Here is a 17,972-nt window from a genome sequence, read left to right on the forward strand (position 1 = left end):
CCTGCAGACAGACGACAGAACTACAGCAGCAGCTTCACAGCAACGTCAGTTTAGTCAATAAAAGAAAAGACATTTTACATCCAGAAGAGAAATGAACTTTCAGCTGCTTCCACTTTAAAAACTGTACAAGTCGCATGTTTCTCATGTTCCTTCACATCCAGGAGCGACAAGTCGTTTAATATTGATCACATATACGAAAGGTGAAAATAAATTATACTATTCATCATCTCTTAATCAGTAGCAGCAAACGTCTTCATCAGTCTTTTAACACACGACAATCTCACTAACACACACACACACACACACACACACACACACACACACACACACACACACACACACACACACACACACACACACACACACACACACACACACACACACACACACACACACACACACTCCTGAACATCTACATCAAGTTTCATACTTCAACGAACTCCTCCCACAGATTTGGCAAATTTCGATCCTTCGTCGTGAAACAGGAAGTGGCTCCTAATCGAAGGTGCATGTTTTACGATCGGACCCAGACTCTATCAGGCGTGACAACGGTCGCGCCCCTGCACACATCTACATCTACATGTCAATATTGAGCGACGGTCACAGCACCACCTGCTGGCAACAGGAAGTCAAACTTATGTGACAAGACATCATCCGATTTTACATGTTAGGCTCTACGCGTGATGTACGTGGACACACAAAGTGATATCCGCGACACACGGCTCGATCGCTGCTCGCAGCTTCAATCTCACTTGTGTTCCTGGTCCTGGTCCTGGATCTGAGCAGCCTCCTCCAGGAGCAGACCTGTCGTCAAATGTGTCAAACTGTTCACCAGGGTCCACGTTCGATTTGACGTTAAAAAGAAGAAGAAGAAGAAAAGAAATAAATATAAATAAATTAAGACAAAGGCGTGGATGTCAGTCAGTGCAACTGTGTAGAGAAGCAGAACTCCATCCAGACGAGGAAAAGTCGGCCGCAACGCAGAGAAATATATAATGTATATAATATATTGAACGAGCCCCGAGATGACGACTGTGTTTTTTTCCCTCTTCTCTTCTCATGTTTTGTCTAACTGTGATCACGTCATTGTCACGGCGTGTTTTCTGCCCCCTGCTGCTCGATGCTCTCAGGAGGAAACCCCGCCTGCAGATGTTTCTCTTCGCCGCGGCCTCTCTCTCTCTCTCTCTCTCGCTCGCTCCCCTGACGCGGCCAATCAGGCGTTGGCCACGTAGCACATGTCCTTCTTTAAGTGTATCTGCAGGCTGCCGGCAGTGCTGAAGGTTCTGGCGCACTGGACGCAGCGGTACGGTTTCTCTCCCGAATGCGTGCGCTTGTGCTTCTTCATGGTGTCGCCGTCGCTGAAGGTCCGGCAGCAGTACGGGCAGCTGTACGGCCGCTCGCCTGTGTGGATCCGCAGGTGTCGCCTCAGGTTCCCCCGCTGGCTGAAGCTCTTGGAGCAGAAGGTGCAGCGGTGTGGCCTCTCACCCGTGTGCGTGCGCAGGTGGCGCCGCAGGTCCGCCGACTGAGCAAATGACTTGCAGCACCAGTCGCAGGCGTAGGCCTTTCGTTTCTGCTCCAGGTGGAGGTGGAGGCTGCCGGCCCGGGCGAACGCCTCGCCGCAGCGCGGGCAGCGGTGGACGAGCTCGGCGGTAAAACCGGCCACTGTGACATCGTCGGCTGTAACCGTCGGCTGCTCCTGAGACGACGTGACGCTGCGCTGAGCTTCGTGTCGATCGGCGCGCACCGCAACTGTCTGCTCTGCGTCTGGGGTTCGGACAGTCGACACGTCCCGCGTGATGTGAGCGCTTGGCGTCGACGTTAGAGAGTCTGTGTGACCTTCGGGTTTGGTCACTTTGTGTTCCTCAGGCTCAGGTTTGATCGCAGCAGGAACGTGACGCTCCTCTCGGAGCGGCGGAACCTCAGCGTAGTTTTCGGCGCCCCAGGCGGAGGGAGGATCCGGGGAGGAGGGACAAGGAAGAGGCGAAGCCTTTTTAATCACCTCCTGCTGATGGGCGGGCTTCGGTACCGTCTCCCAGACCTCGGCGGGCTTCTCATCCCTGGGGAGGAACATCTCTCTGGGGGGAGACCCATCCTGGACCGACAGTGACAGCACAGACGCCACCTGCTCGTCTGTCAGCTGGGCCGCGCTCGCTGGCGGCGGCAGTCGGTGCTGGTTCAGGGTGGAGTCCGGCTCCAACTCCGGGTCACTGGACTGTTGCTCGGGAGCTGCTGCGAAATCCAGACCGGACCTGGAGGAGCCTGGAACAACAGACCGTCAGAGGAAAAGTCAAGACCAGGATTATGAAAAACACCACTCAGTCAAACGTTCGGCGAAACACAACAAGAGTGAGAAGAAACGAGAGAGGAAAGTCTCGTCTCGTCAAACCTAAAAGGTTCCGTTACTTTCAGGACAAAAAGTCTTTAAACTTGTGTCATTGATGAAAACACAACGATTTGTTTAATGTTGGTGAAGATGCTACAACACAATGCTAATGATGCTAATAAAGGATTTTTTTCCTGTGTCAACTACAAAACGTCAGAAATGTCTCAAAAAGTGTTTCTGTTGACATCTGATGCTTTTCTAGGCAGAATAAACGTCGCGCCAGACTCCAGGCGATATTCTGACATTTTAACTCTGATGGTGATTTGACTGACATATAATCATAATCTTGTAGAACGAGTTCATGTCTCTGAATCAGCACACTGACGTCATCTACAGTTAAAAACGTCGTGAGCCTGAGAACACGTGTTTCCACAAGCAGCAGCAGCAGCAGGTCACAGGTCGCTGTGAGCTCGTCGGTAAAGCGGAAGTTACAGGAAAAATGACGTCAAAAGTCACGTGTGTCTTTAACGTGGGTTCGTTTCGCGGGGCCGAATGAAAGAACGAGTCCGGAACGAACCGGAGACACTTTGAAATCTGACTTTAAGTTCGGATTTCCGCGTCAAAGCGCTCGTTGAGTTTGAACTTGGCACATTTCCCAGCGGAGTCTGGAGCAGCTGCTCCCGCCGGATGTCTCGGCCCTTGACTCACGCAGCCACTCGGTCTCGGTCTCCAGCAGCAGGACGTCCCGCAGCTGCCGCCGCAGGCTCTCGTTCTCCCGCCTGGTCCTGGCCGTCTCCTCCCGGTACTCGGTGACCGTGTCCCCCACCACGTCCAGGATGTCCCGCACCACCGCGGCCAGCCGCTCCGTCAGGAAGGCGTTCAGCAGCTGCAGCTTGGTCATGTTGGCATCACCGGAAACGAGAGCCCGACAACAACAAACCAAACAGGAAGCTGCGGCGCGTGGTGGTGTCGAGGCTCTGCGTCCTTCAGAATAAAAGCATCATTAAGCCTTGATATTTTCAATATATTTTGATTGGTTTTATTTTGAAGGTTTGAGACTTTGAGAATAATGTCAAAATATTACAAGAAAAAAAGTCATAATATTGCAAGAAAGAAGTCGAAAATTTACGAGAATAAAGTCGAAATATTATGAGACTAGAGTAGTAAATTTGGTCTCCGAGTTAAAATGAGGAACGTGGAGAAACTTTGTGAAGCTTCAGTCGAGATCAACGAGCAAAAGAGTTGAATAAACGTTAAACGTGACAACGTGTCGTTAACGTTCCTGACACGACACCAGAGGAAGCTCTTGTCAGGGCTCACGTCTGTTTCCTGGGTGGCTGTTTATTACCATAACATAATATTAAATAAATACGTTTTTCTAGTAAAATCACGACTTTGTTCTCGAAGTCACAGTTTAATTTTTCCCCTCAATGTGGCCCTCAAACTGCGTCGTAGCAGGTGAATAATGACTTTCTACTTTCCGTCAATTACTGTAAATCAACATACACACACACACACACACACACACACACATGCATCTTAAAACAACAAAATCAATCAATTGTATTTTGATATTTGATCGAATATATCTCTTTATCTTCAGGGGCCCTGAGGGTCCTCGGGGCCCCTGAGGGTCCTGGGGGCTCTGGGGCCAGTTCCCTGATTACCTTATGAGTCGGATCTGGGGCAGTCCGTACCTATGGCCACAGGAGGGCAGTGAACACTCGTGACTCTTCCATACATTCGGATGACACTTGAGATGTTTCAAAATAAAACTAGAAGAAGAGCTATGATGTGTGTTAATGTGTGCAGAGATGTAAAACTGTATTTAACTGTTACTGACACTGTGTCACTAACATGAGTCAGAATAATAATAATAATGATGATGATGATGATGATAATGATAATGATGATGATGATGATGGTGATGATGATGATGATGATGATGATGGTGATGATGATGATGATGATAAAAGTCTATTGTCAGTATTCCCAGTGAAGAAGGTGCACGTCGTCGGGCTCGTGCCTCCGTCAGCGCAAACCGCAGGACGGGACAGAGGAGAGGCCCAGCAAGTTGACGACTGTTCACCAACACGGCACCGGAAGTGGACACGATCGTCACCCAAAATAAGAGCGTCCGCGTAAGACATTGTTAGAAAAACAAAATGTACATTTGCAAATAAGGGGGAGAAGAAAGAGGAACCTATGTTTAGGAATGTGTGTGTAAGTGTGTGTGCGCGCGCGCGCGTGTGTGTGTGTTAATTAAAAAGAAACCTGCAGAACCTCACCAGGCTTTTATTTTGAAATATTTCGAGAGTCACTACTTTAAGCCAGCTTCACTGGTGGAAGATGGGAGGAACAGCAATGACTGTACTGCAACTACCGTGTCCTCAGGAACACACACACGCACACACACACACACACACACGCACACTGTTACACACACACGCACACGCACACACACACACACACACACACACACACACACACACACACACACAGTTACACACGCACACGCACACACTCACACACACACACACACACACACTGTTACACACACACACACACGCACACACTCACACACACACACACACACACACACACACACACACACACTGTTACACACACACACGCACACACACACACACACACATGGTTACACTTACACACACGCACTGTTACTCACACACACACACACGCACACACATGGTTACACGTACACACACACGTGCATTGTTACACACACACACACACACACGCACACGCACACACACGCACTGTTACAAACACACACACACACACATGGTTACACATACACACACACGCACTGTTACACACACACACACACACACATGGTTACACGTACACACACACACACACACACACACACACACACCCCTCCCCTCGCGTTGCACCTCTTGCAGTGGAACCGAGCTGCTGCAGCGACTCTGCACCGTCAGGACTCAGAGGATCCGGGAGGAGGAGGCAGGAGGCTGCGAAGCTTCGGTCCAGACTCGCGTCGTCGCCTCAGTTCGTTCTGCTCGATCGTCGCGTCGCCTCCTGAAAACCTGAATCTCCTGCGGGGACACGATGCCCATCAGCCCGCAGCTTCCTGAGGACTAGGACCAGGTGAGGGCTGCTGTGTGTGTGTGTGTGCGTGTTTAATTTCAGACATGTTGGTGTGTGACACACGTGCTTCTGCTCCAGGTACAGTACAGTTACAGTACAGTTACAGTACAGTTACAGTACAGTTACAGTACAGTTACAGTCTGTGGGTGTGTCGGCTTCCCTCAACTCAGCATCACATCTCCATCTGGATTCTCCCCTCTCCTTTGTCTGCCTGTGATGCTGATGCATTTGGTGCATTTAGTGTGTGTGTGTGTGTGTGTGTGTGTGTGTTCAGGAGTGAGAAATGATGTCAGACACACTCATGCATCAGTGTGTGTGTGTTAATTATGTATAAAATATGGTTGGAGTCATGTTGCCTCCGTGTCGTTACATCTCTGCAGCCTCACGTCTTCTTCTTCCTCTCGGAGCTGCAGACTCGACCGACCGTCGTGTTCTCCTTCGTGTCCCCCCCCCCCCCCCTTTCCAAGGGAAATATACATGTTAAAGTAATCATCAATATATCAATAACCAACAGTCCTTAAGACACAAATACTCAATGTATGAAGATAAAAGAATCTCTTCAGATTCGAGAAGCTTCAATCTGCAGATAACTGATATTTTCTACCAAACTGAAATAATCTTAAATTACTAAATTATCACACTTTTGTCTGATTTCTGTTGACGAACTCTGAAACCAGCTTCTGGTCGACTGATGATTATTAATAATTCAGTTCTATAAAATGTCCCAGACAAGTGATACATGTTTGTCATAGTTTCTGAGGTTTTACGTCTTTCACGTCTTTCAAAACCCAAATGTTTCCATTGAAAATGACGTAAACAGAGGAAAGAAGGACGTCTTGTTTTGTTTGTAGAAATTACTGGTTCTGAAACATCAGTGGACTTTTATATTAGATCAAATGTAAACTCCCACTGAGACGGTGAAGCTACGGAAGTGACTTTTTTTCGGTTTTGTTTATGTAATTTTAATTTCAGCCAATAAGAGGCTGCGGTGCACACAAGGCTACTTTTTGTGTTCATTTAGGTCAATTTTTTACATTTAATTTAAATAAATGAATAAATAATGAATATTTCTCACTTGCCTTCAGGGCTTCCGTAGCTCAGTCTCGTGTTTTACTGTGAGACTGAAGCTTTTTTTGTTTTACCTCCAAACCTTTTCATTTTAAAACTAAATTGATCTGCAAATCAGAAATAATCTCCGTCAACACGTGTCACATGACCGTTCAAATACTTGTGTCGGTGTAAGCAGGAAGCAGATGGTTCACCTCTGCAGTTGGTTGCCTAGTTACAGAGAATTGTGATTGATGAGAATCAATCAAGAAGAGAACGTGGGCGCCTGCGTCATCGTTTACAAACATCTCAAACAGTGAAAGACACTGCTGTCAATCAAACACAGACAGACACGCCCCTCCAACCTCCGACTGCTGTCAATCAAACACAGACAGACACGCCCCTCCAACCTCCGGCTGCTGTCAATCAAACACAGACAGACACGCCCCTCCAACCTCCGGCTGCTGTCAGTCAAACACAGACAGACACGCCCCTCCAACCTCCGGCTGCTGTCAGTCAAACACAGACAGACACGCCCCTCCAACCTCCGACTGCTGTCAGTCAAACACAGACAGACACGCCCCTCCAACCTCCGACTGCTGTCAATCAAACACAGACAGACACGCCCCTCCAACCTCCGGCTGCTGTCAGTCAAACACAGACAGACACGCCCCTCCAACCTCCGACTGCTGTCAGTCAAACACAGACAGACACGCCCCTCCAACCTCCGACTGCTGTCAGTCAAACACAGACAGACACGCCCCTCCAACCTCCGGCTGCTGTCAGTCAAACACAGACAGACACGCCCCTCCAACCTCCGACTGCTGTCAATCAAACACAGACAGACACGCCCCTCCCACCTCCGGCTGCTGTCAGTCAAACACAGACAGACACGCCCCTCCAACCTCCGGCTGCTGTCAATCAAACACAGACAGACACGCCCCTCCAACCTCCGGCTGCTGTCAATCAAACACAGACAGACACGCCCCTCCCACCTACACCTGCTGCAAATCAAACAGACAGACACGCCCCTCTAGTTGCTGTCAATCAAACCGTAACTCTTCTGAGATTAAAAGGAACCTTTCTGATATTAAAGCAAAGTTTTCTACTAAGATTTTTTCTTCTGACTTTAACAAAAAAAAGGCTTTAACAACACACTTTTTAAATTAAAAAATGTAATAATTTCCAGAATCTTCACTCCTTGTGAGAACAAAAGCAACACAGAGGTTAATTGCAGTGGGGGTCGGCCATTTAGACCCCGCCCCTTTTAATAATCCCTCAGTCGTTCGTCAGGGACCTTCCTCCGTTCGTCACCATGGAATGACGTCGTGAACGAGAGGGAACATCCGCCCACGTGTCTTTGAAAAAATGTATAAAAGATGTTTTAACAAAATAAATGCGGAAAAACTACAATATTCTATTTTTCTGAGAAGAAGAAAAGTTTATGTGCCGTAATCATGCGAGAATATTTTACTATAACCTGAAAAACATATTACTCTTGGACGAAGTAAAGTTTCTTGTTATGTGATGAAAACATTTTTTTTGTAGTAATGCAAAAATATCTTGTTATAGTTAAAAGAGATGAACGACAGGTTTGTTATTATGATAAAATAATTACTTTTTTCTTAGTTTGCAAAATATTTAATTTTGAAATGAAAAAGATAGCATTCATCTTGTAACAAAAAATTTTCTTGTTATTGTTGTGGTATATTAATGTAGAAATATCTTATTATGGTGTGAAAAACCTCTTTTATAACAATATTCCATTTATCTAAGAAAAAGAAAAGTTTCTTGTTACAAATAGATAAATGTCTTTGTCATAGTTACGCAAAAATATTGTATTTTAACATGAAAAAGAAAATGACATTTATCTTATAACAAGAAAAGTTTCTTGCTATAATGTGATACATTTTTGTGTTGTATTAATGTGAAAAAATCTTATTATTGTGCGAAAACATTGTGTTATAACAACATAACATTCATCTTATAACAAGAAAAGTTTGTTGTTATAATTAGTTAAAAATGTTGTCATAGTTACGCAAAAATATTTAATTTTAACGTGAAAAACATCTTGTTATAGCAATACACCATTTTTCTTATATCAGGATGTTAATTATAATGTGAAAAGTTTCTGTGGTAATATTTCGAAAATATCTTATGATTACGTGAAAAACATCTTGTTATAACAACATAACATTCATCTTATAACAAGAACATTTTCTTGCAAAAGTGTGACACATTTTTGTGTTATATTAATGTGAAAATATCTTATTTGACCGTGACAAACATCTTTATACAACGATTAACGTTCAAGGTTTTGACGCGACGCTGATTCGTTTGTGTGGATTTGTTGTAAAGTCGACGATCTCTGTGATGAAGTCAGAACGAAGTCGTTGCTCTGGTGGGAGGGTTTTTGCAGAGCTCAGTTCTTCTGAAGAACAGGATCTCGCAAACGTGTTTTAAATTACACTGCAGCCCGGGACACGTACAGTAACACAGAATGCACCTCTGTAAGAAAAGACTCTGCGTTTGTCAGCTCTTACAGGGAACAGCGGTGCTGCAGTGTTCGGTCCCCGGAGACGAAGCGAGGTACTAGTCATCGATCTACGCTGCTCATTGCGATGTTCGGTGCTGCCGACAGAGGCTGTTCGTCCTCCGGCCTGCCGCTCGCAGACATGAGGGATGTGAGGCGCTCGCTCCACCTGGAGGAGGGACGACACTTTGTCGAACAGCAGATCACCTGAACATTTATTTGTCCCCAAAAAACTGCAGAACGATGGAGTGAAATATTTTGACGAAAGAGCTGCAGGGGAGCAGCAGCAGTGCGGCAAGAAAACTGTCCAGTAGCTAATAATAATTCATTCATTTGATGCATTAACGAATATAAGGGTTTGACATGAAACTGTAAAGACAAGGTCATTTATGTTCCTGCCATGTTTTGGGATCCATCATTTCTTAATAAGTAGAAAAAGAAACAACGAGCTTTATACACATCAAAGGTAATAATGGAGGCGGTTCACATTTTGAGCACATACTCGTTTATTGGCCAATGAATGAATTAGAGGTCGTGAAACTTAAAGCTACAGTGTGTAATATTTAGAAGAACTTAATATAGTTCCATGAGGTGGATCCGACCTCCGTGTGAGTCTCCATGTTTCGACGTCGTGTTGAACACGGTTGTTGAACTAAACGGTTCAGAATACATCGCGTTCACGTTGAATTTTCAGCGGTGCGACATCACAAAGTTTCCCCTGTCGGTCGCTCAGTTGGTTGCTGTTTGCAACTTCACCACCAGATGATGTAGAAAATTACAACGTTTTTCAAACTGAAAATTTGAGAAACAAAAATTTACTGGCGTGTCTTTAATCCTTCTCAGAGCGAGCCGCGCCGTCAGCTTTTCTTCAACACGCAGCTTCTTCCGATGACCACCAGTCCCAGGGCCGCCCAGACGACGTCCAGCAGCATGGAGGAGACGCAGCAGCCCGAGCAGCCAATCAGCACGCAGCCAGACGACACCGTCGTCACAGCTCAGCCGGCCGGAGCCGAACACGGAGCCGCCTCCTCGACAACAGACGCACCTGAGGAGGGACCAGCCATGGCTCACCTGACGGTGATCAGCGAGGACACGGAGACCAGTAACCAAAACTCTTCTTGTCTTCTCTCTCATCCGAACCTTCCAGCTCTTCAAGTCACCGCTGTCAACGCCTCCATGTTTTAATCAGTTTTTTTGTCACATGCAACTTAACGAGTAACTAGTTATTAATCATGAACAACACACGGTTGTTGTTTTCATTTTTAAGTAAAAAAATAAACCATGACCAACTGTCATCACATGATCAGAACTTAGGGTCCGGCCCAGTTCTGGCCCAGACCCAACACTTGTCTTGGTCCCACATGCAGCGTGGAATGAACCTGGTCGATTCCGCTCCTGTTTGCCAGATCTGGGCCACAAGAAGCCAGAACATGTGCGAACAAACCAATTAAACCAGAAGTGGCCTCCATCTTGCCGGTGCTCTTGAGCAAGATGGAACCATGTGACCCCCTTTTACCAAAACTCCAACAGTAATCTCCTTGATGAGGAAGTAGCTGTTAGCAGCCACAACACTGAGAGCTAATTTGATTGGTTGTATATTGGTTTGCACTCAGGTAACGAGTCCGAATCCTGAGACCTTGTGTCAAACCTGGGCCTCTGTGATGTTTATACCATAATACCTCCAAATAAAAATGACAGAATCAGTTTTTTGTATCAGAGTAAATTCCCGGGTCCTGACTTCTTCTCTTCCAGGTAACGGTATCAGTCCAGTGATGGTCGACTCCTTGCCCACAGCGGCCTCTGTGTCGCCCAAGCTGTACGCTAAGCCAGGCGGACACGCCAATGGCCGTCCAGGTTTGGGCAGCCGGTCCGGCTCGTTAGCGGCGGGCTCCCCCAGGCCCTCGCTCACCCGCCAGCCCAGTGCCCTCACAGAGGCCGCTGTGGACGGATCCAAGCCGAGGGACTACCTGTTCCTCTCCATCCTGTCCTGCTTCTGCCCGCTGTGGCCCATCACCATCGTGGCCCTCACCTTCTCCGTGATGGTACGACTCTGGACTGTTGTTCACTAACCAACACCCATAACAGCATAAAACCACAAGTTAGAGTTCCAGAGCTGAACGATGCTTGATGTGGAGACACAAGCATGTTAGCTTAACCAGCCTGTTAGCTAACAAGCTAACTGGAGTAGTCGAGCACATTTAAACTCATGAAATGGAGAATTGTTACACTTGACGGATTAAACAAACCAGATGTCCAGTCATTATGCTAAGATTAGCTAGCTGTTGCTTCATGGTGTGAACGCACCATTACATTTAACAGACTAAACATCTTCCACATGATAATTTCACAGAACAGTGAAATGTCATGAGAACACTGCTGCTAGGCAACGACAACACGGACGATAATATCAACGTTAACGTCCTCCTTCGCAAAAAGCGCAGATGCTAACATTGTGTCAGGCTAACGGGCAGTAATCAAAGATTACAAAGAAAAACCTTTCAACTGAAACTATGTAACAAGGTAATTGTGTTTCTGCTCAGTCCCGGAACAGTCTGCAGCAGGGCAACATCGACGGGGCTCGACGTCTGGGTCGCAACGCCATGATTCTGTCCGTCGTGTCCATCTTGGGCGGGATCGGCATCATCGCTGCAGCTATCGCCCTCAACTGGGGTCGTAAGTAACATCGGGCTCTTTAACTCCTTCAGACCGGATTCACTCATAAATGAAGTAATTAAACGCTCAAAATCACTCTTTTTGACAGTCTGACATGTTCCGTGTTGTAATGTTTGCACTCAATGAAACACATTTTGAACATCATCTCCTCAACAGAGTTAAAATTTTAATTTCGAGAACCAGAACAAAGTGTCTACTGTCATTTATCTCGTTCAAATAAGATACATTTTCCTTTTTCTACCTTTGTTTTAGTTTTCTGTTTCATGGAGGGTTTTCCACTTTTAATATCAGTGTTATTGATTATCAATTGGCTGAATTTCCCTCGGGATAAGTAAAGTATCTACTAAACTAAACTATTGTTTCTCTCTCTCTCTCTCGCCAGTCATATTAAAATCCTGATGAAATGAGCTGCAGTGGCGAGACGGACTTGACGACATCATCTCAACCGACACGACGGCGCTCCCTCACCTTCCTGATGCATCGTTCTTCAAGCGCCTGCATCAGATATGAAAACTGTGCAGGCGCTTGAAAACAGGAACCGACAGAAATCTGTTCCTGTTCTTCACTGTTGTTTTAGTTTTTTGCTGCACGACGAGCATGGTCCACCTGACACTCTACCTCCAACACGACCGACCCACCAGAACCAGAACCAGAACCAGAACCAGAACCAGAACCAGAACCAGACTGCTCCCGACACCGACGCACAACCTGGATATGGATTTGGCAGAAATGAACCGTCACCATGCTCACGCCTCATCTCACTCTGCGGTAGCAGCTTCTCTCGTCCTCGGACATCTTTGTCTCGCTCCACTTTCTCCCAATGATGAAAAAGGTGTGTCCGTTGTCATTGAAATGGACATTTGTCTCCATGGAAACGGGATTACCTCTTAATGAGTCTGGTTTGGCATCGCAGCCAACTGGAGGAGGTGGTTGTTCCCACTTTTTGATGCCAAAACAAATTGAGACTCAGCTGAAGTGAAACTGGGACGACGCTGCGGTGACGAAGTGTCAGGAGACAAAGAGACAAACGCAGCGACGTGGTCTGAGAAAGTGTCCACTCGTTCCTGTTGGGTTTGTTATGCACACAGATGAACACAGTGCTGCCTCCTGGTGGTCACATTAGAGAAACCGAAGTCTTGACGTCAGCTCTGTTCCACCAGCTTCTTTCATCCATCGCAGCATGTTCGTGGAGTTTACTTTTCATATCCTGACACCTTCCACTACACTTAAATAATAATGGGAACTGAAACCGCAAAAAAAAAAAATCAAAAGCTTCCATGAGGTGGCGCTCACCTCGCTGAAACTCTGCTGTCTAAATGTTTCCACAGCGTTCACGTTTGTCCTGCTGCCGGGACGCTCCGACGACTTATGTCCCCGTTGATTAAAGTGAAATTAAAATTCCGACTATTACCACTAGTTGGTTCCTCTAAGACAGTCGCGTGTGGCTACGGTTAGCAGTGCTAGCACCAGCAGGCTAACTGCCACGTGCCTCCGCTGAGCGTCGCGCTGCTTGATGACAACCTCTTCATCAGAATGATGCCAAACCGCTCTGGTTTTATCACACGTGACATTTCACACTTTCCACCTTTCTAGTTTCTGGCTGCAGCTCCGGCTAACGGCGTTTTAGTTGAACCAACTGGTGCCAAGTAGAGGGGTTGTAACGTTAATCACACACGTCCCTTGTCATGACTGAACAGCGCCCCCTGTAGGCTGCTCTGTTTACCACGCTATAAAAGAAACCTAAACTATAATCTAAACAATATTTTAGATAATTTTTCATAAAGATAACATCCTTATTTAAAACATGTAAAGTGTTGACATAAGGATGTTGAGAAGTCCAAAGGTTGGATAGTGAATAATATGAGGGGTTTTTTTAACGTCTTGAACAGAACCTGGAATTTCCCGCTTCACTTGTGCTGCTAATCATTAACCTCACAAGTCTTGAATCTGTGGGAAATTATGTTTGCTAAAAGCTGCTGAAAACAGAAAAAACATATGCAGATATTAAATTGAGGAGTTTCTGATCACGTTGCTCGTGTTTGAGTCCGGCGGGAGGACGCTTGTCACTGCTCAACTCCGCAATCGATCTTAAAATTTGACTAAAATTGCCCAATTTTTACCCCCTAATAAATACCAAAAATGTATTTCATATTGCCCAACAATTGTTGGGATTTTGTACAAAATACCCAAATGGTGTTATTACTGTACTCTCTTAATTTGCTTAGAAAGACTTCTGAAGCATTTAAGGTACAGTACAATACAGTACATACTCACTGTATGCAGTACATACTCACTGTATGCAGTACATACTCACTGTATGCAGTATATACTCACTGTATGCAGTATATACTCACTGTATACAGTATATACTAATCGTCATGACATACTGTCACTATAAACAAAAATGAACATACCATTTTTGTGCTAACAGGAAAATAGAGCAATACTACCGTTTGTGTCAGTGGACGTTCATAAACTTGACTTTTATTTGAATCCTTCTATCAGTTCAACGTAAAGTTTCCAAAGACTTAACTCTGTCTGCACCTGCACACGAAGGAAGGCGCCGTGTTCGCCTGCGCTAACGCTCACGAGCTAACGCCGTGGCGCTAACGCCGTGGCGCTAACGCTCACGAGCTAACGCCGGTGCTGTGGAACTACATCAGGAGACCAGGCCTTCACCTCCCACATCCTGTGCATGTTTACAATATTTATTACCGAATGCTTTACGTAAGATGCGGCCTCAGTTAGCGGGAGAGCTAACGGAATAGCACTTTGTAAATAAGCAGTATTAAGATATTGTCCCTGTTCTCTCTGTATCGACACGGACAGTGTAACTGACCCACAACCAACTTGCACACGAACTGAGGGTTGTTGTTTTTTAGAAATCGTCGCTCCTGTGGGGAGAAAGTGCGGCGCAGTGACACGTTTGAAATTTGCACCAATCAGACGGCGTCTCTGTGCAGCGGTGGGACGGGGGTATATAGATGACGCGAGGCGTCCGCATTCAGCTGGTTTTCAGCCATTTTCATATTTTACATTTCCATATTTAAAATGTTTCCAATTGTAACGACGACTGGAACGTCGACACGATCAAGTCAATATGATCCGAACGCAACAGAAGGACGCCTCCGTCCTGCTCCCACCTTCGCTCCGCCCACAACTGTACTGTATGTAGCATGCCTGTTTACTAATCACATTATGCAAAGAATAAAAATAATATTGCCCCAGCTCAGTGTCGGTACGAATGCTAGCTTGTCAGATTTTCTGCTATGACGGTGTACTGCCACACGTGTTGTGTGGAACTTGCTTGCGCTACCTCTCAGAGTTGTGTCATCAACTGCACCTCACATTGTTTCACTTGGATGATTTCAACCGACTGTTAAATCACTTGCGCTACCGTTTGATTTGGATCTGTTGTGTTATCGTTGGAAAGTTTCACGACTTACATTGTAATCATGATGTTTATGTGCAGGATGTTACAATGGATACAGTCTTCCACCTCCAATTCAACTGGCACAGTATCTGTAACTAGAGAAACAAATATAGTTTGAGTGTGTGTGTACAAACATACATATATTAAAAATGGTTGTCTTAGACTAATGGTGCGTTCACACCAAACCGAAGAATGTTTTTTGCATGATGAGATTAGATAGATTGATGAACAACAGCAGCAGATATCAGACTCACAACACATCTTACAAAATAAAAGAAATTCAAATTTCGCAAAATTTGAATGACGCAACGCAAAGACGTGAAATTTGCGTCTTTCGCTTCACTTGCTCGAGTTGAAACATTTGAACTCGATTCACATTTTAACTTGATTCATATTTTAACTCGATTCACATATTTGAGCTCGATTCCCGAAGCTAGTGACGTCCACGTCCCAATGAGAATGGGCCAATATCTGGCGGGTTGTGTTTACTCACGTGAGAAACACAACCCGCCAGATATTGCTCCGTGTTTGGTATGAACGCAAAGTTCTCAGTAAGTTTTCAGTGAAATCATCGTCCATCGGCGAGAAAAGGTGGATATTTGTACAAGTGGGGCCGTTTGTTTTTATATGTAATTATATTAGGGACAAAAATGTAAAATTCAGTCTTTGATTATGAAAAATCCACAGTATGTGAAACAAATTAGTCTCAAAAGATCAAGGTCAAATTTCCCCAAATCTTTTTTGTAAAACGCCCTGTCGCCTTTTCAGCTAAATCAATGTAAAACCAAGTGAGGAATTATGTGCGAGAGAGGTGCTAGTTAGCTTTGGGCTAGCTTAGCACAACGACAGGACAACGAGGTGCTAGTTAGCTTTGGGCTAGCTGTGAGTTGTGGAGCCCTGACGTTCACATTTAACACTTTGTGTTGGTGTCTTGTCACTTTTTACTCTTGTTTACCGTTTTCATTTCTTTTGTAAAAGCTCCTTTGAGACCTTATTACCTTTGTATTTTTATATTTCTATTCTCATTCTCTGGGTCTCTTTTGTATTAACATGGTGATCTGCTGTTTGTGACGCTTCCATATTAACCTGCTTCCTGCTTGCTCTTTTTAAATGGTGAAGTGGGGGGGGACGCTGTAAGCATGAGTACACGTCATTATGTCCTCCTCTTGTTGTCGACTGCTGTCACCAGACACTGGACTCTTTTTGTGCCTGTGCATGCCGTAAAATGACTATACTTTACGAAGCATACAGAATGACAATGGATGTACACAACACATAAAGACACTGTTGATCTTCACTGCTGATGTTGAGTCTTTGATTTCAATACGCCGTCAAGTCCACGAGCTCGTGACTCATCCTGACAAACCACAAGGTTCACAGAGAAAGTGCTGCAGCCACCGACTTGACTGAAAGGTGGGCGACACGTCGGCTCCCAAAATTGAAGTCAACTCATCACGATCGCCCCCTGGTGTCTGGCTGCAGTTTAGGTCATAAGCCCCGCCCCCTCCATGTGTACAGGACATGGACCAAACGCGAATACGTTTATGCCAGCTGTTAAAGCTAACATTAGCCATGTAGCTATAGAAAACAAGCGTACACACGGCCCCAGCAGGCCATGACATCAAATGATCAAAAGTTCATCATAATGAAAATATTGCACAGGTAAACAAACGGGAGTGGACGTTTATGAATGCAACATAAAAAAAGGGAAGACTTTTATTTTCTTTAACGCCTTTAAATGTGCTCAGTGTCTGTGCACTGCTTTTATTTTGTTAAGTTATTTATGTGACATGAAGGAATGGGAGACTTAACGAGGGAGTGGGCTCCACGTCCTTTTAACGCCCCGTTTCTAGGACAAGAGAGCAGGTTGTCATGGCAACCGTTGGCAAGGGAGAGCGAGGCAGCAGCTGATGCTGGGATGGTGCTGAGGGAGAGAGAGAGGTCTGATATTTCACTGTTAATAAAAGATCCGTCTCTCTCTCTCTCCTGCTTCATTTGAATTTTAGATTCTTATGAATTATTTAGAGACTCGCTGAGGCTACAGGAGACAGAGGACCGGTTAGGAGATGATGGGAAGGAGAGAAGTAGCCGCAGAGAGGACGCACAGGGAGCTGGAAGAGGAAGGAGCAGGGATGTGGTGTGTGGGTGTGGAAAGTTGAGACGTGATTAAGATGAATGGAGGCCTCTGTGGGCGTGGCCTCCTGCAGGAAGCAGAGGATGGAAAAAAAGAAATGGAAGAAAGAAAAGGTACAAAATCAAACCAGACACCGAGCAAAGACAGACGGGAGGGAGGGGGTGTGTCATAATGCAGCTGAGAGACGAGGAGGAGGAAGAGGAAGGGGAAGAGGAAGAGGAAGAGGAGGAGAAGAAGGAGTAGGAGGAGGAGGAAGAGAGGGAGGAAGAGCAGGAGGGGGAAGAGGAAGAGAGGGAGGAGGAGGAGGAAGAGGAAGAGGAAGAGGAGGAGGAGGAGGAGGAGGAAGAGAAAGAGGAAAAGGAAGAGTAGGGAAAAGGAGGTAGAGGAGGATGAGAAGGAGGAAGAGGGGGAGGAAGAGAAGGAGGAGAAGCAGGAGGAAGAGAGGGAGGAGGAGGAAGAAGAGGAAGAGGAGGAGGAGGAGGAAGAGGAAGAGGAAGAGGAGGAGGAGGAGGAGGAGGAGGAGGAGGAGAAGGAGAAGGAGGAAGAGGAAGAGGGGGAGAAGAAGGAGGAAGAGAAAGAGGAAAAGGAAGACTAGGGAAGAGGAGGTAGAGGAGGAGGAAGAGGAGGAAGAGGAGGAGGATTGTAAGAAAAGTAGATTGATCCATATCCCCAACAAACCCTTAAAAAGACTCAGATAGAG

At 45.8% G+C, this 17,972-nt stretch overlaps 2 protein-coding genes across 2 annotated transcripts; one reads left to right on the forward strand and one right to left on the reverse strand.

The window, feature by feature from the left end:
* Nucleotides 1–33: 33 nt before the first annotated feature.
* Nucleotides 34–3,336, reverse strand: LOC118289138 (zinc finger protein 853-like). Its single transcript, XM_035615879.2, has 2 exons — nucleotides 3,032–3,336; nucleotides 34–2,259 (listed from the first exon to the last, which is right to left on the reverse strand). Exons 1-2 carry the CDS (start codon nucleotides 3,222–3,224, stop codon nucleotides 1,214–1,216), a joined length of 1,239 nt encoding a protein of 412 aa, XP_035471772.2. The 5' UTR covers nucleotides 3,225–3,336; the 3' UTR covers nucleotides 34–1,213.
* Nucleotides 3,337–5,229: 1,893 nt separating this feature from the next.
* LOC118289177 (trafficking regulator of GLUT4 1) lies at nucleotides 5,230–16,435 on the forward strand. The gene is made up of 5 exons (XM_035615976.2): nucleotides 5,230–5,452; nucleotides 9,876–10,134; nucleotides 10,785–11,074; nucleotides 11,573–11,705; nucleotides 12,088–16,435. The coding sequence occupies exons 2-5, from the start codon at nucleotides 9,921–9,923 to the stop codon at nucleotides 12,102–12,104; spliced, it is 654 nt and encodes a 217-aa protein (XP_035471869.1). The 5' UTR covers nucleotides 5,230–5,452; nucleotides 9,876–9,920; the 3' UTR covers nucleotides 12,105–16,435.
* Nucleotides 16,436–17,972: the final 1,537 nt, after the last annotated feature.

The sequence above is a fragment of the Scophthalmus maximus genome, chromosome 17, assembly GCF_022379125.1.
Source record: "Scophthalmus maximus strain ysfricsl-2021 chromosome 17, ASM2237912v1, whole genome shotgun sequence".
NCBI lineage: Eukaryota > Metazoa > Chordata > Actinopteri > Pleuronectiformes > Scophthalmidae > Scophthalmus > Scophthalmus maximus.

Bases quoted from the DNA above. Each gene is read 5' to 3' on its own strand.
- LOC118289138 (XM_035615879.2), bottom strand. From the start codon at position 3,224: ATGACCAAGCTGCAGCTGCTGAACGCCTTCCTGACGGAGCGGCTGGCC. The intron at 2,260-3,031 runs GTGAGTCAAGGG...CTGTTGTTCCAG, and splicing joins GACCGAGACCGAGTGGCTGC to GCTCCTCCAGGTCCGGTCTG.
- LOC118289177 (XM_035615976.2), top strand. From the start codon at position 9,921: ATGACCACCAGTCCCAGGGCCGCCCAGACGACGTCCAGCAGCATGGAG. The intron at 10,135-10,784 runs GTAACCAAAACT...CTTCTCTTCCAG, and splicing joins CAGCGAGGACACGGAGACCA to GTAACGGTATCAGTCCAGTG. The intron at 11,075-11,572 runs GTACGACTCTGG...GTTTCTGCTCAG, and splicing joins CCCTCACCTTCTCCGTGATG to TCCCGGAACAGTCTGCAGCA.